Raw genomic sequence first — 18,132 nt, 5'->3', positions numbered from 1 at the left:
CCATGTTCAGTCGATCCATTCGAGACACATCGGAGTAATGATGCATCTTCATCGTGCCTGCGACACCATTCTGATAGCATCCGTCCAACGCCAGACGACAAGTCCTTCAGGGAGGTAGGGAGGGCATCAGCCGCGAAGGACAACCGGAAGGGAAGTAGCAGGCCCTCGATTGCGCCGAGCCTTGCGACGACCAGGCGGTGAAGGTGTGGGGTACGTCTTAGTTGTGCCTGGCAGCTGCGGTAGCTGTCGCGTCAGGGACTTAGGGCGCCGGATCTACTGGGCAAGTTGGAACCGTCGATTAGCAAGGCAAGGCCCAGATCTTGAGACCGCGCAAACTACTTGAGGAGGAGCGACGAGCTGCGATTGCCATCAATTCGCAATCCGCAGGCGAGGCATGGCGAGACGTATTTCGCGCCACAGTGTACAGAACGTATGAAGCACAAGCTTATTCCGAAGCGTCGGCACTGTTGCGGGGCTCCACGAAGACAGCGCTGAGTATCTTCGGCGTGAGGTAGTAGACAATAGGTGAAACTGATGGTCGCCGCCGACATGGTGCTCCTTTCATAGCATAGCTAAATGGGCTATCCACTATGCGTCCCAAGATTGAATGAACCTAAAGTAATCATTAGACAATGGCAGCCCTCATGAGCATAATACTTACCTACAATTTCTCCAGCTTCAGATATAAGCTAGGGGTCCGTTCTGGCGAGGTCAAGATTGCTGGAAGCAGACCCGTAATTGTCCACGTACACCCACTACGTGACGACCTACGAAACAAGTATCATTCCAAGGCAACGTGGCGAGACCGGAAGCTCGTCGATACAGGCGGGCAACGCTTCAATGTTACCAATGTGTGTGACCATGTCTCTGACCAGACTGTTGGTAAGCAATGGCATCAGCAGAGACAAGGGCCACACATAACATAAGTTTTCTACCTTCTAGTCAATCCTACAGAGACGGGCCACATCTACATAGTAGCAGTAGCAGTTGCCGCCGGAGATTCTTTGGAATAGAGTAGCTCCTAGCGGTTGTCTGATATAGTCTGACATACATCGAAACTTGACTGACGATTATGCAGGCACAAGGTAGTAAGGGCGCGGTGGCAGTAAGAGGGGTGGCGTGAGGCGGCAATCCCGATTTGGAACGCGTTGAAGGCGTTGGACAACACGTGCAAACAGAGTAAGACGCGTAGGCCAAGGTACGCGCGTCGAGTGCGCTCAGCCACTTTCCCGCCTTCCCTCCTCCGTATCCTCCGTACCCGTATTTTCAGCCATGGTTGCAACAACAACGGAGCAGGTATGTCCACTGCTATATGGCTTGAGCGTTTTCTGATATAGCTCAGCTCTCCGCGCTCTCAAATACTACAGTCGGTGAGTGTCACACATTCTCTCCGCATTCGATCACACCGCTAACGCTACGCGCACGTACAGTTGTCCACCCTTTGGTCCTGCTTTCAGTAGCGGACCACCATGCACGCTCCGTGTCACGAGGCTCGAGTAAGCGCGTCGTCGGTATCCTCTTAGGCCAGGACAACGGTACCACTGTGAACGTCGCGAACTCCTTCGGCATTCCGTTCGAGGAGGACGACAAGGACAGCAAGACATGGTTCTTGGACCACAACTACATCGAGGGTATGTGGGAGATGTTCAAGAAGGTTAACGGTCCGTGAGTTGCCACCCCTTCGCCATGCGCCGCCGTGCTCACTTTCATGTCCTTGCCCTCATCCGACCGTCCTCATCTGCCTTCGCGCGCATGTGCTTGGTTGCAATATAGCACGAGAACGAATGATTGGCTGGTACCATACGGGCCCAAAGCTGCGTGCGTCGGACCAGGAGATCAATGACCTGCTGAAGAAGTTCATCGCACGACCCGTCATGGTCATCGTTGACGTCCGACCACAAACGGTCGGCATCCCGACGGATGCATACTTTGCCGTAGAGGAGATCAAGGACGTACGTTCCCCCCTCATTTCCTAGTCATCCCCTACGTCCGTCATTCGCTCGCCGGCTGACGTCATATCCTCAGGACGGCACGGAGACACGAAAGACCTTCCTGCACGTCCCCTCCGCGATCGAAGCAGAAGAGGCAGAAGAGATCGGAGTCGAGCACCTCCTACGAGACATCAAAGACTCCACGACCACAACGCTCGCAACGCGCGTCGCCGAGCAGCTCGCTTCCCTCCGCGGCCTCCAGTCGCGCCTGTCCGACATCCAGTCCTACCTGACCGAAGTCGCCGAGGGCAAGATGCCTCTGAACCACCAGATCTCGTACCACCTCCAGGACGCGCTCAATCTGCTCCCCGACCTGAACGAACCCGAGCTGACGACGAGCTTCGCGACGACGACAAACGACGAGATGCTCGTGGTGTATATCAGCAGCTTGCTGCGGGCGGTGATCGCACTGCATGCGTTGGTCGACAACAAGGCGTCGATAGGGCGGGCAGAGTTGGAGGAGAGCAAGGGCGACAAGAAGGAAGAGAAGAAGTCTGCGAAGGCGGACGAGAAGGAGAAGGGAGAGAAGGAGAAGGACTCGAGTAAAAGCAACACGGGCTTGTAATTATTCATTTCTAGGACGTTGTACTTCGTTTATTGCAGTCTTTTTCTTCTGCTTCGGGCTGATGGGTATGTCAAAGGCTGATTGACGTGGATAACACGCCGTTGCAACGCTGGAGTGGCCAGGGATGGCATAGACTTGATTTCCGCGCACACAGGCAGATATCTGCAGTTCGAAGTTGGTTGAAACAGCAGGAATATACAGGAGATTAGTATACGAGGTTGCAACTATTATCGCCCACCACCGCGACCGACGCAGCGCGGACAACACTCTCCTGCCCATCGCTGCTGGCAGCAGACGGCGACGGGCCATATTCCTTCTATAGAAGCCCCGTCCGCCCAAACGGCTGTCTACTTGTGGGTGACGAAGCCGGGGCCTGAGTAGCCTTCCGATGAGATACCTGTAGAGATGTGCGGGACAGCAGGAAAGGAAAGGAGAGAAGGGGAAGGACGCGTCAAAACAGCTCCAGACGCGACACGGACGGGACCGGAACGTACCGTGGATGGGGTTGATCTTTTGCTCGAGGGCGCGCTCGTTCGAGGCCTCCTCCCACTCCTTCGAGAGCGTCTTGGGCGGTGGGGGAGCTGCTCAAAGGCATGAGACACGACACGCGTATCGAGAGATAGGGGAAGAGGTACGCACCGGTCGCACGAATGCTGTAGAATAGGACCGTCGCAGTGACGACGAGGCCCGTCACACCGAGAATGACCTTGGGGACCGTGCCAGGCGGGTTGGTGGGCGCACGGGGGCCGTGGGGGCCGAACGCAACGTAGTACGCTGCAGCACGCACACGAAGGGATGGCGTCAGCAAAAAGCCCTCATGCGTCCGGGCGGAGGAGAGATAGCGACGTCGGGAGAGGGCGCCGCGCACTCACCAGCCTTCTTTTCGTCGATGGAGAGGCTCTTCCAGTCCTTCTTCTGGAGCTCCTCGAGCTGCTGGTGGATGACCAGCTGCTCGTCCGCGGAGAGGCGCTCCCACATGGCCTCGACATTCGAGAGCGGGATGACGGGCGACGCGGACGACGACGCGGCGGGGGCCCCGCCGTGCACGGAGCTGGCCGCAGCGGCGAACGCGCGAGATGCAGGGCGAAGAGGGAGCCGGGGGCGCGCCAGGCGAAGGGCTTGCATTGGGATAACGGACGAGGAGGAGGTAATGGGCAAGGAGGAGAGACGGAAGGGAGGAAATGCGTGGACGACAGACGCAAGACAGACGCCCGCTCTGGCGTCACGAAAAGGCAACCCCCCATTGGCCGGCGCAGGGCGGCACGGCTTGCTCCGCGCCCGAGCGCCCACAGATGCCAGCCCAGAACGACCTCGACGACCATCGCTGGACGCTAACCCGCCCGTCGCCCAGTCTCGCCGCCATTGAATATCAAATGTCAATATCTGATCAACATCCTGCACTCATGGGTGATGCTTGACGAACGGTCGCGAGACTCAAGATTATGCTATATTGAGGATCATACATGGCAGCCGACCACGAAGAAAACAGCAGCGACAATAGTGATACAAAAGTCGAACAACTCCTCAGGCGCCCTCAGCGGCAGCAGTCGTAGCCGTGTTGTTAGGACAGTCGCGGGAAATGTGCCTGAAATCCAAGGTCAGCTACAGCGGAACTCAGACACTACTATGAGATGACATACCCCTCAGACCCGCAGGTGTAGCACGCACGGCGCTGCGGCTGGGGGCAGTCCTTGGAAATGTGGCCCTAGGCAGCTGGTGTGTAAGCACTTGGACGAGAGTATGACCAGGCAGAAACTCACGAAGCCCGAGCAATTGTAACATTTGGAGCCTTGCACACAGTCGCGGCTCAGGTGACCAACGCCACCGCACGTATAGCTTCACAGATGCGTGATATCAGCCAAGGTCGTTGAGACGCTACAGGTGCAGCATACCAGGTTCTCTGCTGACCTCCCCCGAAGTTGGAGTATCCGCCGCCGCCGTATCCACCACTGGTTCCGCCGGGAGCCTCGGGGCAGGAGCGGGCGATGTGGCCCACCTTACCGCAGCGGTAGCACTCGGTGCTGCCCGAGTTGCTGCTGCTGAAAGCGGTGTAGCTGCCGCCTCCGCTAGTGCCGCCGTTGGCGTTTTGGTTGTCCGGGCATTCACGCGACTACAAAGGCAGAATTTGTATGAACGCGGCGGAAGATAGAGCGAGATAGGTACGTACGATGTGGCCCTCCTGCCCGCATTTGTAACAGGTCTTTGCCTTGGTCTCCGCCGTGCAGTCCTTGGAGACGTGGCCTTCGAGGCCACAGTTGTAACTACCACAGAGGTCAGCATCTCCTGAACGCTCGGAAGATGGATGGTAGCTGACCAGGTTGGGGTGCCAGCCTTGGGGCAGTTGGCGGCCTGGTGGCCGACTGTATACCAGACACGAAAGAAGACGATCAGTAAACGAAGTATCGGAGCAGATTTCCAAGACCGCCGAGATGACAAGGAATTGTGTGCTCACATCCTCCGCAGTTAAAACAGCCGCGACCTGCCATACTTTTGCGCGAGAAAGTTTTTACTGAGAACGCAACAATAACGCGGTGAGGGAGACGTGGATGAGCGATCGAACGATGGGGCACACGACGTGCGGCACCGACAAACGAGCGACGTACGAAGGGAACGAGGTTGAGCCGAGGGCGTCGAGGAGAGCGGGGGTAGCGGCGAGGAAGGGCAAACGAGGATAGCGGGCCCGAGGCGACGATATTTGGTGGGTGCTTGGATCCTGCAGTACGTAAGCAACACCCACCCATATATGTACACTCAGAGCCCGCACGTGGCGCGGCGATTGAGGGCGCACTACGTTCGGCGCCAATCTCCGCCTGCAGAGCCAATCTCGAAAGTAGCCTGCGCAGAGGATGCGAGAGGCGAGGGCGTGTCCTCCTGACCCTGCGTGCGGCGGGAAGAACAAGGCCTGAAACACTTCTCGAGGAGACGGCTTCCGTAAGGACATGAGCTGGAAGAAGCGTCGCCGCAGTACCGAGTCAGACGAATGAATATACTGACCTCATTTGTCTTCGTTGGCGAGGACGATCGAGGACAATTGAGGACGATTGAGGATGATAAAGTGGGACAGGTTCGGATCCGAAAAGAAACGAAGCGGGTCAGAATATACTTCGTCGAATTTATCGTCATGAATACTCTCGGCTGGAGGTCATGACCGATGTGGTATGCGGGGATAACGCACGATGTTCCGCAAATCGCATACCTCATGGGATACTCGACTGTCCCAGGGTGGTCCTCAGCCTCAAGATCACTCATCCGAGGAAATAGAACTGGATGCACCAGTCGGACGGCGCATCTTCTCAAGATTGATGGCTGTCGTTAGAACGGGAAGGTGGACACTGGAAACATTGATCACGCAGAAGAAGTGTGACGCATTTCTAGGGTCTAATACAGCGTTCCAAACCCGTACATGGTGTTGCCCTAAACTGCTGCTTTCTTGGCAGCGTCAGCCTCGGGCGGAGGGTTGAGGTAAGTCTGAAACAGCGGCGTCGAGGAAACACCGTTGAGGAGGGGGTTGTCCAATGAAAAATTGAGGGCGGGGTTTCGGCATATGGTAAGGCGCCGAGACCAAGCAGCATCGAGTGTCCCGGGACAATGGAGAGGAAAGACAGACAGACGGAGGCATGGTGAGCCTACGTCGAGAACAGCGTTATCGAAGACCACGCACCTGAGGGCCACCCTGGCCGTTCTCCCAGTGCTGGTAGCGGAGGATTGTCAAGCCACGCTTCTCAGCAATGACACGTTGCTCCTCTTTGAGCGAAGCACGGAGGGCGCGTGCCGCAATCTGGGTGTACTTGTTGTACCTGCAGAGTCACCAGGGAACGCAGTCGCGTCAGTTGCCAGCCAGCGAACGGTCCCCAGTGCGCCGCATGTCGCAGTCAGATGACACTGGGTGAATAGATCCAAGACGTACGTGAAGACGTTGCGCCAGGTAGCACTGCTCATGGTGGCGGAAGAGTTTTTGAATGAGCTGGATAGTTGCGGTCGCCCTGGGACTGCCAGGCGCAGAGCTGAGGGTTCCCGGGTAGCTCCGAACCGCCACGTGCGCGGTGGCTCTGGCGACGTCGCGACTCCCGGACCTTGCAGCACTCCACGCCTTACGACGACAACGACCTTTTCCCTGCTCCCTCACACCTCTGCCTGTTCTTTGGCTCACAAACGCGTTCTCTGAGCTCTGATTACGACTTGTACTGCTTGCAGCGTTCATCGTGACCTTCTACACCTCTCTAGCGCTACCGCTACTTCGACTCGGCACACCTCTATTCTCCAGGGATACCGCAGCTCTCTGACTCTTGACATCCGACACCCATTCATACCCTATAGAGGATAAATTGTGTTATGGCTGGCGTTGCTTGGCACTACGTTCTCAAGTTCATCATAACCGGTGAGTCTCTCACGTTCCAAGCAATACCCAGCCATCCCGGTTCCCGGAGTTGTGCATTCCTCCGAGCCAGTTCCTCAAGCTCAATGACTGCGTTAATGTATATGTACACATACACGCTGCGTTCCGTACATGTCTTCGTGCGCATTACTCATGTCGGAAATCGGGACATAGGTGATGCCGCCGTGGGGAAGTCATCGTTACTCATCCGACTCACGGACCAGCGATTCCTCGCAAACCCGGACCCTACAGTACGTTCACCGATCTTCTCTGTTCGTCTGTTCATGTACGAGCTGAGACGTGTCTGCGCGCACAGCTAGGCGTGGAGTTCGGCTCGAAGCTTATCACCATTCCGGAGGAGAACAAGGTCGTGAAGCTTCAATGTACGTGGACCAATCTGCGCGTCGGCGGGCGTCGCGGCCCAACGCGTCGCAGCAGCACTGCTGCGCGCAACAGTCCCAGTGCTGACAGCGTAAACACAGGTTGGGATACTGCTGGCACGGAGTCCTTCAGATCCATCACACGGTCGTATTACCGGGGAGCTGCAGGCTGCTTGCTCGTGTACGACGTTACGAGCCGACAAAGTGCGTTTCGCAACATACCCGCGCCCGCGCCCGCGCCCGCTCGCGGGTCGAGTGTCAGTGCCAGTGTCGGAGTACGTATGCATGCTCACCGCCTCCCTGTGCCCTGCTGCCAGGTTTCGTGAACGTGCGGTCGTGGCTGCAAGACGTGCGCGAGCACGCGGACCCGCACCTCACCTGCATCCTCGTCGGGAACAAGATCGATCTCTGCACAGACGATCCGAACGCGCCCGCCCCGAAGCGCAAACGCGAAGTGACGACGGAGGAGGGCGAGCTGTGGGCGCAGGAGGAGGGGCTGCTGTTCCTGGAGGCGAGCGCGAAGTCCGGCGAGAACGTCGAGGCAGCGTTCGAGCGTGCGACGCGCGACATCCTCGAGAAGGTCCGCCGTGGCGTGTTTGACGACGACAGGGTGCGTGTATGTTCCTCCGTCTCGAGCCTTTCGCGCAGGTCTTGTCGGAATGTTTCGTCCGTGCGGCACGCTTCCGCATGTCATATATCCTATTCTGACAGTGCTTGCGTCGCCTTCCCCCTGTGATGGTGAACTCACCTCAACTCCGACATGTCGGACGTCTTGCATGTGCACCGCTGGGAGACTGCGGACTTTCGCTTGGGCTGGCGCTGATCGTCGTCTTTTGCTTGATGTTTAGTCGCCGGGCGTCAAGCTGTCGAAGCCTTCGAGCGGGGTGGCGCTGGACGAACAAGCCAAGGGTGGCTGCTGCTAGAGCAAACCGCGTGCTCTCACCGCTGGCGCGCTGTACGAAGGACGCCGGATGCTTTAGGCGCTGACGTTGTGGCGTGGACGGTCGTTTTATTATGGTCTTATTTGCTGTGTGTAGGAGCCTCGTGGACAACGGTAGTTCTGTATGTACTGTATTATGTAGCTGTACACGTGAGTTTCACGGAAACCAGGATAGGAAGTTTTGTGGACGAGGAGGTGGTGTTCCACCGAACTTGCGCGTTTCGAAGGCGTGCACAACGGGTCTGCTGCAAAACTGTTCTCGAGCCGGTCCGATGCTACGCGTTCAACTAGAAAGCACTCATGGAACGCCAATGTGCTTCCCCGATTGCCACCCACAAGGTAGCACAAGTCCGGGTCAGTGCCATGTCCGGCCGTGACACGTTCTGTGGGCGGGTGGTTAAAACCCTGCTTCCCTGGAACTTCCAGCCACAGTTGATCGAAGCACGGATCATCCGATGCTCCATCCTCCCCGTCGAGCTCCAATGAGTTCTGTTGCGCCCTTGGAACGTGCATATGCAAATCGGTTCCGCCAACACGTCTCCTGCTCTGTATGTCCAACTGTTCGTTTCATACGTGTACCGCCTGAACGCGCCCGAGCCAGCGCCGCACGTCGATGTTCCCAGATCATCCGGCCCGACGTCTGATATCAAGCCCCGAAATACACGGTCGATGTTGCGCGACGACGGAGCAAAGAACAGCTGAGATGCCTAGGGCTGATGGAGGCTGTCAGAACGCCAAGCGAGCGATCTTCCAGGGACCAAAGATCTTGTGTGTGACGCAAGAATGCAATCAAAAGCCTGCACGGACGCTGCCGTGGGCCTCAATTTATCGGCTTGCTTGCATCGCTTTCCCTCTGGTGGCGGCGTCCCGCGACGTCCAGACTCCTTTAGAGGGATGCATGTTCAAATGGCAGCCTGGTCATTGGCACATGACACTGGTCAGTAACTTTTTGGGAAGTGACAAGACACTTGGTGGCTGACGCAGCGTCAGATGGAGGACTGTGGGCGATGTGGAATGTTGGGTGCAAGCACACGAGTGCTGCACTCTGGCACGCCATCAGTCAATAGAGGCGCGATCAATCTAAGTACGTTCCGCATCCCTAGGAGAGACTTCTCGAACTTTCTTTCTTCTCAATGACAACGACACGTAGTGTATGATTATGTACATGGGTATCGCGTTTTACAGTAAGTGGATAATACCACCCCGGCCCGAGTGGTCGGATATTATGGTGCTTTTCATTCCAAAGGCTTGGATAATGGCGACATATCATGTAGTGTAGCGCGTAGAGCGAGGACGACGGTGTGAGTCCGACAATTGATAATATGGAGCTGAGAAATGACAGTAGAGAACGTAGAAATAGTGAAGGCCGAACTAACGGATAGAACGAGCATAAGAAGGGCATATTACACCGAACAATAGCAATAGTTATGTCGGCATAGAAAGCAATGGCAACACAGCTAGCTGACCTCAAAAGAAGCAGGCCGTATGTCGCCGTTACGACATCGGGCCTGCATCCATGCAAACGACTGTGGCTGCAGTCGGACGCACGACTTGGAGGAGGCTTTCATCCGGCCAATGCGAAGCATCGCCTACCGCAGCTCGCCTCGCACCTGCCTGTACGAATGTGCATGTGAGTAGTGCTCGCGCGCGCGGTTCTTCAGCAGACACTGCTCGTACTCGAGCAGCTGCCCCCTGAAACCCTCATTCGGATTCGCGCATTGTCGGAGCTCCTTCACCCGAGCCACCGCTGCGACGGGCGAGAGGCCCCTGGTCGCCATGAGGTAGGCGGCGGCCACGGTTGCGCTCCGGCTGATGCCTTGCACACAGTGGACCAGCACACGCGCGTGCGGGTCCCGGAGGGCGTTTGCTATCCATGCGGTGGTCCGGGGAAGGTGTGAGGCGAGCTCAACGAACGGGTGGTCTTGTACCTGGACCTGCATCCGTTGGAGGGGCTGGTATGGGGGGAGGTGGGGGAGCTCAGAGTGGGAGGGAAGCGCGACGTGCCCGGACATGACGCTAAGGACGTGCGTGATGCCTAGAGCGGTGAGGATCTCTGGGGACTCGGCTGCAGATAGGTCGCCGAGGAAGACGTTCTCGGTGATTTGCGCAGGGGGTTCCGGCTGGAGTGGCGAGGGCGCCGGGGAGGACGCGTCGCCGTAGAGGGCGGAGCGCGGAAGTTGCGCGATTGAAGTGCAGAGCGAGAGTTGAGGCATGTGTAATATCTGACCAGCAGGGCGGAGATGTGGCGTGAGTGAGCGGACGAGAAGGAAGGACGAGAATGAGGGGCTGCTGACCATATATAATAACTTATATGAAGAAAAGGCGGATGGGGCCTGGTCTGAGGCTGGTTGCTGTGCGGGTGGTGTGGCCCAAGCTCGTCGAGAAAGCGTAAAGAATAAAGGGTCGGGATTGGAATGAAGAAAGTTGAAGTGGCGGGAGAACGAGCGAAGGCGAAGGCGGCCTATGCTAGCGGGAGGTGGACATGGGACGGACAATAAATAGGAGGTGCCCAAGTCGTTAATCAGACGACTGCTCGGTAGTCGGGAGTCGGAGGCACGAGCGGGTAGCAGGGACTGGGCAGCTGTCGCCCGCGCAAGCGAACAGCCGGCCTGTTTTGAGGAGTGTGGCCTTGACAGCCGCCACCGCCCCCGCCATTCCCATTCCTGCCCACTCAGACGCCCCCCCCCCCAACAGCCTCAGCCGTGCCTGGCCCCCGCCCGACACTGCACATCACTGATTGCCCATTCCTGAACGCGCAGCACACTCATCAGAATAGATATATCATCGTCATCATCATCATTATCATCGAATCGTACTGTCTTCGGGGCATACATATACACAAACACGCAGCAGACATCAGGAAACCAGACCACAGTACGGGGCATATACAACAAAAGGCGTTTCAGTGCGCTGGTACACTAGTCTCGTGGTGATGGCGACGGGCAATGGCAGGTGCTGTGGAGGGCGAGGGAGTATACGACGGGTGACGATGGCGATCGATTGTAATGGCAAGATGCTGAGAGACGATGGACGACTGTGCGCTTTTGATCCGCAGGCGATATCAGGACGATGTTGATGGCGAGTGTGCGATGTTACAAATAGGGAACAGCAAGGCGAATATAAAATCTAAATCAGGTCGCTGCAGCCATCATTGTGTTAATATCCAGTACGCTTTGCACAGTAAATAACCGCCACTTACGCGACGTTCAGAGGCATCTCATCAATCTGGGTGTTGTAGAATTCTAAGGAAGTAGCGTTCAGTCCCACTGCACGTTCTCCAGAAGAAGCATGTCACTTACGTTCGATATCGCGCAGCATGCGCACATCCTCCGTGGTAACAAAGTTGATAGCCACGCCCTTCCGTCCGAAACGACCCCCACGACCAATGCGGTGGATGTAGTTCTCGCGGTTCGTAGGCAAATCGTAGTTGATGACGAGCGAAACCTGCTGCACGTCAATGCCACGCGCAAGCAGATCCGTTGTGATCAAAACACGGGAGGAGCCGGAACGGAACTCCTTCATCAGCAGCTCACGCTGCTTCTGGTCCATGTCACCATGCTGTAGGAAACGTAAATCGTCGGCTAACCCAGGTCGCGTTTATGACGTCTGAACACTCACCATGGCAGAGACAGTGAACTCCCGCGAGTGCATCTTCTCCGTGAGCCAGTCGACCTTCCTCCTCGTGTTGCAGAAGATGACGGCCTGGGTGATAGTGACAGTCTCGTAAAGATCGCAAAGCGTGTCCAGCTTCCACTCCTCTTTCTCGACGGCAATGTAGAATTGCTTGATACCCTCGAGCGTCAACTCGTCACGCTTGACGAGGATACGGACGGGGTCGCGCATGAACTTCTTCGTCACTTCCAACACATCAGCGGGCATCGTAGCCGAGAGCAGGACGACCTGAGTGTCCTGGGGAAGGAGCTGGAAGACCTCGTAGATCTGGTCCTTGAAACCACGAGACAACATCTCATCAGCCTCGTCGAGACAGAAGATCTTGATGTTGTCAGTACGGAGCGCGCGACGGTTGATCATATCGAATACACGACCAGGAGTACCGACAACGATCTGGACGCCCTCCTGGAGCTTCGCCATGTCCTCACGGACATTCGTGCCGCCGACGCACGCGTGGCACTCAATATTCATGTAGTCGCCGAGGGCGATGACGACCTTTTGGATCTGTTGAGCAAGCTCACGAGTGGGCGCAAGGATGAGGGCCTGGGTGCCCTTGATGGCAGGGTCAAGCTTTTGGAGGATGGAGATGGAGAAGGTCGCGGTCTTGCCAGTACCGGACTGGGCCTGCGCGATGACGTCGTGGCCCTTGATAACAGGGACGATAGCACGCTGCTGGATAGCAGACGGACGCTCGAATCTAGAGCGCAGTCGATACTTGAATTTGGGGGCAGCGGCTGGTGTCGAAAGAGGGACTCACCCGTAGGCGTAGATACCACGGAGAAGTTCGGGCTTCAGTTCCATGTTGTCGAAGCTTTGAAAAGGAATTCAGTTCCCCGATCGCGCACGCCCCGCTACTATATGCACTTACTTGTCGACAATCTGGTCCCAATTGGACTCAATCTCATTCTCCTGGAGGTCCTGGAGAGATCCTTCGCTACAGGAACATGATTTTAGCATGCCAGATCGTCCTAGGATCCAATGTGGACGAAGACTCACGTAGCCATATTGAAGACGCTTGTTCTGGGTAGTTTCTGGTCGTAAAAAGTCGACGGCCTCGTCGACTAGAGTCTGGCTATGTCGGTAGCGAGCAGGGATCGATAGATCGGGAGGTGGTGGTGGTCAGAGACCTTGATTGCAGCAAAATTTGCTGTGCCCGACTTGCCATTCGACCTCGTCGGCTGGTGCCGAGCCATTTTCGAACCCCGACATTACCACAAATCAGGAAGGTCTGGTCACACTTACGTCAGCAACAGGGGCGGCTTCGCTTCTGCCATACACAGCAGCAACTCCTTGTTGTCTCCCGTCTCGAACCTTTCCTCGGTCCTTCTCGCTATCTTGTGCCTCATCAATAATGGCTACGCAAGTTGCGAATGTGACTGCCACAAATGGCACAAAGACCGATGGCAAAATCAAGTCGAAGAACCAGCTTCGTCGGATGAAGGCCAAGGCGAAGAAGGCGGAGGAAAAGGCAGTCAAGGTACGTTATAGAAGAGTTACGCGTACCTGTATGTTGCTCATGTTTTGCCTTGGCTAGACGGAGACCGTGAATGGGACACCAGATGAAGACGTCAAGATGGAGGAGGACAAGCCACAGAATGTTGAGTACGTATCTGAGCAGTTGGACGTAAAAGATCCAGCTCTCGAAGCATTCTCCAACGTCTTTGCTCGTTTTCAGGCTCCCGCTGAGACGACAACAGTGAGCAGCCATGATTTTTATAGTGCCTTGTGGTCGTTCATAGCCGTCATTCATTAGGTCCGAGAGGGCGAGCCATCAAAAGGAGAGGTCATCTACTCAGATGACGACATGGCATCCGAGGGTGACTCAGATGCAGAGGAGAAGAAGCCCTTGTCAAAGAAGAAGGCGCGCAAGATGAACAGACTTACGGTTGCAGAGCTCAAGCAGCTTGTGAAGAAGCCCGAAGTCGTCGAGTGGACAGACGTCACGGCCGCCGACCCACGACTCCTCTTGCACCTGAAGAGCTACAGAAACACGGTTCCTATCCCTGCCCACTGGAGCGCTAAGCGCGATTACCTCCAGGGCAAGCGTGGTATCGAGAAGCCGCCATTCCAACTCCCCTCCTACATCGCGGACACGGGCATTGCGACCATGCGAGACGCTATTAAAGAAAAGGAGGCCAACATGACGCTCAAGGCGAAGACTCGCGAACGTGTACAGCCAAAGATGGGCAAGGTGGACATTGACTATCAAAAGCTACACGACGCGTTCTTCAAGTTCATGACAAAGCCTAATGTAACGGGTTTCGGAGAGATGTACGCGGTCTATCTTTGCTTGCTTCAGGGGTTGTCTAACCGTTCTCAGGTACTACGAGGGCAAGGAGTTCGAGACGCAGTTGAAGCATAAACGTCCGGGAGATCTTTCGCCTGAGCTTGTCGAAGCATTGTCAATACCGCCACTCGCGCCACCACCGTGGTTGATTAGCATGCAGCGTTTTGGTCCCCCGCCTAGTTATCCCACTCTCCGGATACCTGGACTGAACGCTCCCATACCGGAAGGGTAAGGATTCATCTATTGGACCTGTCTACCGACCTAACACATCTCATTAGAGCGCAATGGGGTTTCCACCCCGGCGGTTGGGGCAAGCCTCCCCTCGATGAGTACAACCGACCGCTCTACGGTGATGTCTTCGGGGTTTTGCCCAAAAACACCGATGCCGACGTGAGTGATCTGTAATACTTCCTATTCCGATAGAGGTTTTGACTTCCATTTCTAGATGGGTGAGCCCGTTGACCGCAACCTGTGGGGTGAACTCGAGCCGGAAGAGGAGGAAGAAGAGGAGGAGGAGGAGAGTTCAGAGGAAGAGGAGGAAGAGGAGCAACACCCGATGCCCGTCGACGGAACGCAGACACCGTCGGGTCTCGAGACACCGTCCGGCATGGCAAGTGTCGTGTCGACAGTCGCCGGTGGACTCGAGACGCCAGACTTCTTGGAGCTCCGGAAGAACGCTACGCGCTCCACATCGGAAGCGGAGAGTGGCCCGAGGTCACTCTACCAGGTCGTGCCGGAGAAGCAGACGTCCGTTCGGGGTCTCATGGGCAGCGAGCGTGGGTACGACGTCAGCGCGGTCACTTCCGGAGGCGCTATCCCCGTTATCGGGAACGAGGAGCGGAGCAATAAGGTGGGTTTATCCTTCACCGTTCGAATGTATCGTGCAGGGAATGCTGACATCTATTTGTGACAGCGCCGCGGTACCGGTGTGGACGTATCGATCGACGCGGCGGAGCTGGAGGGCATGTCGACAGAGGATTTGCGGCGCAAGTATGATCAGCACTCGCGTGGTTCTGCGGGCGTGCCTGGCTCCAAGGAAGACTTCTCAGATATGATAGCGAAGGAGATGGCGAACAAGAAGCAGAAGGCAGACAGGGACAGGGAGCGACGAAAGGAAAAGGATTTCAAGTTTTGATGCTTCTACCCATCGCACTGCTGAGGTTCCCTGTACTATCTCCGTTCTGTCTACTACTCGTCGTACTGTATTTTGCTGTTGTGATTTATTCGTCCTTGACCGGCTGTTTGCCGGATCCCGAGTGCGCAACTCGATTCAAAGTGACGCATGAATTGATGAGGGTATTTGTACCAATCAGGAAGGTTCGACCATGCGTCGCTTCTTGGCTCTTGGCCCCCACCACTCATCTCCTGCGTCATCAGAGCCGTGGTTTCTGGTTTTGCCTGTCAGCTCTAGATCAGAACATAAACTCGTAGTGACCACCTCACATGCAGGAATCAACCCTTCGAGTTGTCTCACCTGCGATGATGAGCGCCCCGTCTCGCATGATACGCTTTGATAGGTCTGCATGCGCACCTTCGGAGGTCTACCTAGCTCCTGGTCATATATGTTCTGCTCAAGAGACCCCTAGTGGTACCCATTCCTCAACATTGCACGAGGTTCATTGTGTCTATGTTGAAGTGGTCTCGCTAACCTGATGAAACAGGCTTGCAGAGCCAGTCGCTCGACCCAACCTCGATGATATACACGTGTTTATCTTTCAGACCGCACAAGACCTTCACAAGTAAACCGGAAAATTAGCTGTCCACGGATCTGACGGACGACAACCAGACTATCGCGCTGCTGACGCTAGTGTTAGTGTCCTTTGACATGCTCGTGAAATGGGATTTCGAGGAAATCGAGGTCACGTGGCCCGCTGCGAGTGACGCCGATCTCAAGTTCGTGCGGGAGTTGATCGAGGGCGACAAAGTCCCAGATGACTCACGGCTGCAGGTAAGGTGAGTTGTCAAGTTTGCTTCCAGGTTTTTGGTTGCTAGGCTATCGCATAGGGTTGCGGTGTATTGCAATACACTATGCACGGCTTGACCCTACAGGTACATAGCTCTTGGAGGCGTGCAAGCGTTGACTTGGCTCTGTTGCGACGCTCCTGATTGCGTAGAGTTTACGCTGAGCTGAGCATTTCATTAATGATTCCGCCTCACATTCGGGATACGTTGATAAGGCCGAGCAGGGTCTAACGACATGTAAGATGTGCCCAGGTCCTGACTCCTGCACGGGAGGATCTTATCAAGTCAACAGATACAAGCGTGCGACTCTTCACATGCACAATGCGACAAGGCACGTTTTCCATTAGGTTATCTTCCGCATTTCGAAGGAAGAGGCCGCCAGTCTTGCAGTGCAGTACACTAAGATCGTCAAGAGGCCAACGGCCGATTGCGCAGCTAAGCATGGAACAATGTTCTGGTATGTGTACAGCCCAGAGATGCTCTCGCAGGCGCAGTTTCCGGTGGAGGTGCGCGAAGCTGTGAAGGCTGCGTGGGGTAGAGTCGGAAAGGGATCGGAGGATAGAATCAACCCGCTACGCCGATTGGTATGCATGGACTCGCCTCCTGTTCATGGGTCTCAATTTGACTGTTGACGCCGAGGCTCCGCGCCACAGGTCGAGCACTTCTGTCGTCACATTGCAGACCGCGACAAGATCATCGTCAGCTTACACCCCAACGACCGCACCGCAGTCAATCAAGTCAGGTCCAATTTGTCTGATCATTGGTCCAGAAACGAGCATTGCTGCGGCAAAGGCCGGCTTGCTAGCACGTGCTGACAGAACCAAGAGATGTTTTCTTGGCAATGGGGAGCGTAACAGCGACATCAACCTGGTAAATATGGCGATGAACCTGCATACCCACTGAGGCGTTTCGCCCTAGTGTTGCCGCGAAGTGAGGTCACTTCACGTCAATGTGCACCTTGCCTTGAGCGGAGTATGAAAATCGACCATCAAGGTCGCTTTGAGGTCAGCTCAAGGTAAGTCAAGGTCGCTTCAAGGTGTGGACTCTCGGCGGCTCCAAGTATCCGCTGTCGGGCCGACTGGTACGATGCGCTTCATCTGGTCACGTGCCGGACTGCGACGCGTTCTCCTCTCCTCGTTCCCGCCAGCCTGCTTTCTCCCATCAGCTGCACGCACTTCAACCATGTCTCTTGATGTTGTATGTTCTCTCTTGGGTCATTTAGAGCTCACCAAACGTTTCCTAGGTATTTATCTTATGCATGTGTAACGTAGATGATGAGCAGCAATGCAATGTTTGGTCGAAGAGCAGAGTCCGGAAAGGCATAAAACACATACCAGGTAGTGAGTAGAAGCATCTCTCCTTTCCCATGTTAATCCACGGCTGTGCTTCCTGCGGTGCGAGAAATCTTGCACAATGCAGCTGCCAAACCTCTGAGCTTCTGCAGCCCACTGCTCCCCTTCCCTCTACACCTCAGTCACGATCGACCTTCCCTCCTGGCTCTCATCACTACTCTTGTACTCCCGCGCCAAGCTCTGCATATGCGCGACACCCCGGTAACACTCCAGGACCATCATCTGAGCCACCCATACGAGCCGGCGGCTTACAGTCCGTTTTCGGAGCATGGCTTCAATGAGAACAATTCTCAGTAGTGTATTCAGTCCGGGACGCATCTCCTATGTATTACGACAGGCTCGCGAGGAAAGTAGATACAATGTTGACTCGTAATACCAAGACTGCAACCTTTCGCAGTACACCGAGATCCCCAGACTACCCATGCTCGCTGTGCAAGCCTAGCACGTGCCCACTTCAAGCTCACCTTGTGGCGCTTCAAGGTGCATCAAGGTATGAACTCCGACACCTTAAGGCGACCTTGACCTCACTTCGCGGCAACACTAGGAAGGAGGGGTTGTGTCCGCACAAATAAGGGATAACGTACGATAAGTCTAATACATCCCCTTAA

General features: G+C 55.8%; 8 protein-coding genes across 8 annotated transcripts; 3 read left to right on the top strand and 5 right to left on the bottom strand.

Annotated features, from left to right (window-relative positions):
• Window positions 1-861: 861 nt before the first annotated feature.
• Window positions 862-2,608, top strand: DICSQDRAFT_159229 (Mov34-domain-containing protein). Its single transcript, XM_007361440.1, has 8 exons — window positions 862-882; window positions 1,079-1,105; window positions 1,179-1,198; window positions 1,271-1,296; window positions 1,343-1,370; window positions 1,431-1,661; window positions 1,774-1,952; window positions 2,026-2,608. Exons 4-8 carry the CDS (start codon window positions 1,273-1,275, stop codon window positions 2,554-2,556), a joined length of 993 nt encoding a protein of 330 aa, XP_007361502.1. The 5' UTR covers window positions 862-882; window positions 1,079-1,105; window positions 1,179-1,198; window positions 1,271-1,272; the 3' UTR covers window positions 2,557-2,608.
• A 75-nt stretch (window positions 2,609-2,683) lies between these two features.
• DICSQDRAFT_78518 (cytochrome c oxidase subunit IV) lies at window positions 2,684-3,711 on the bottom strand. Its single transcript, XM_007361439.1, has 4 exons — window positions 3,429-3,711; window positions 3,196-3,330; window positions 3,051-3,137; window positions 2,684-2,953 (listed from the first exon to the last, which is right to left on the bottom strand). The coding sequence occupies exons 1-4, from the start codon at window positions 3,679-3,681 to the stop codon at window positions 2,904-2,906; spliced, it is 525 nt and encodes a 174-aa protein (XP_007361501.1). The 5' UTR covers window positions 3,682-3,711; the 3' UTR covers window positions 2,684-2,903.
• Window positions 3,712-4,080: 369 nt separating this feature from the next.
• Window positions 4,081-5,042, bottom strand: DICSQDRAFT_48600 (uncharacterized protein; the record flags this gene model as incomplete). Its single annotated transcript, XM_007361438.1, has 7 exons — window positions 4,081-4,141; window positions 4,197-4,261; window positions 4,317-4,392; window positions 4,449-4,666; window positions 4,724-4,817; window positions 4,871-4,916; window positions 5,009-5,042. 7 exons carry the CDS (start codon window positions 5,040-5,042, stop codon window positions 4,081-4,083), a joined length of 594 nt encoding a protein of 197 aa, XP_007361500.1.
• Window positions 5,043-6,199: 1,157 nt separating this feature from the next.
• On the bottom strand, window positions 6,200-6,495 carry DICSQDRAFT_49087 (uncharacterized protein; the record flags this gene model as incomplete). Its single annotated transcript, XM_007361437.1, has 2 exons — window positions 6,200-6,353; window positions 6,464-6,495. 2 exons carry the CDS (start codon window positions 6,493-6,495, stop codon window positions 6,200-6,202), a joined length of 186 nt encoding a protein of 61 aa, XP_007361499.1.
• A 393-nt stretch (window positions 6,496-6,888) lies between these two features.
• On the top strand, window positions 6,889-8,234 carry DICSQDRAFT_50327 (ras-domain-containing protein; the record flags this gene model as incomplete). The annotated part of the gene is made up of 6 exons (XM_007361436.1): window positions 6,889-6,934; window positions 7,106-7,182; window positions 7,248-7,314; window positions 7,414-7,515; window positions 7,629-7,921; window positions 8,160-8,234. 6 exons carry the CDS (start codon window positions 6,889-6,891, stop codon window positions 8,232-8,234), a joined length of 660 nt encoding a protein of 219 aa, XP_007361498.1.
• A 1,239-nt stretch (window positions 8,235-9,473) lies between these two features.
• DICSQDRAFT_132378 (phosphatases II) lies at window positions 9,474-10,657 on the bottom strand. Its single transcript, XM_007361435.1, has 2 exons — window positions 10,546-10,657; window positions 9,474-10,473 (listed from the first exon to the last, which is right to left on the bottom strand). Exon 2 carries the CDS (start codon window positions 10,462-10,464, stop codon window positions 9,841-9,843), a length of 624 nt encoding a protein of 207 aa, XP_007361497.1. The 5' UTR covers window positions 10,465-10,473; window positions 10,546-10,657; the 3' UTR covers window positions 9,474-9,840.
• A 789-nt stretch (window positions 10,658-11,446) lies between these two features.
• On the bottom strand, window positions 11,447-13,045 carry DICSQDRAFT_159226 (DEAD-domain-containing protein; the record flags this gene model as incomplete). The annotated part of the gene is made up of 6 exons (XM_007361434.1): window positions 12,920-13,045; window positions 12,792-12,857; window positions 12,681-12,734; window positions 11,870-12,620; window positions 11,551-11,809; window positions 11,447-11,517 (listed from the first exon to the last, which is right to left on the bottom strand). The coding sequence occupies exons 1-6, from the start codon at window positions 12,925-12,927 to the stop codon at window positions 11,447-11,449; spliced, it is 1,209 nt and encodes a 402-aa protein (XP_007361496.1). The 5' UTR covers window positions 12,928-13,045.
• A 229-nt stretch (window positions 13,046-13,274) lies between these two features.
• On the top strand, window positions 13,275-15,345 carry DICSQDRAFT_49878 (uncharacterized protein; the record flags this gene model as incomplete). The annotated part of the gene is made up of 7 exons (XM_007361433.1): window positions 13,275-13,394; window positions 13,464-13,619; window positions 13,692-14,194; window positions 14,244-14,438; window positions 14,489-14,600; window positions 14,656-15,060; window positions 15,124-15,345. 7 exons carry the CDS (start codon window positions 13,275-13,277, stop codon window positions 15,343-15,345), a joined length of 1,713 nt encoding a protein of 570 aa, XP_007361495.1.
• Between the last annotated feature and the right edge of the window lie 2,787 nt (window positions 15,346-18,132).

The sequence above is a fragment of the Dichomitus squalens genome (assembly GCF_000275845.1).
Source record: "Dichomitus squalens LYAD-421 SS1 unplaced genomic scaffold DICSQscaffold_2, whole genome shotgun sequence".
Classification (NCBI taxonomy): Eukaryota; Fungi; Basidiomycota; class Agaricomycetes; order Polyporales; family Polyporaceae; genus Dichomitus; species Dichomitus squalens.
This window is presented reverse-complemented; position numbering and strand designations above follow the sequence as displayed.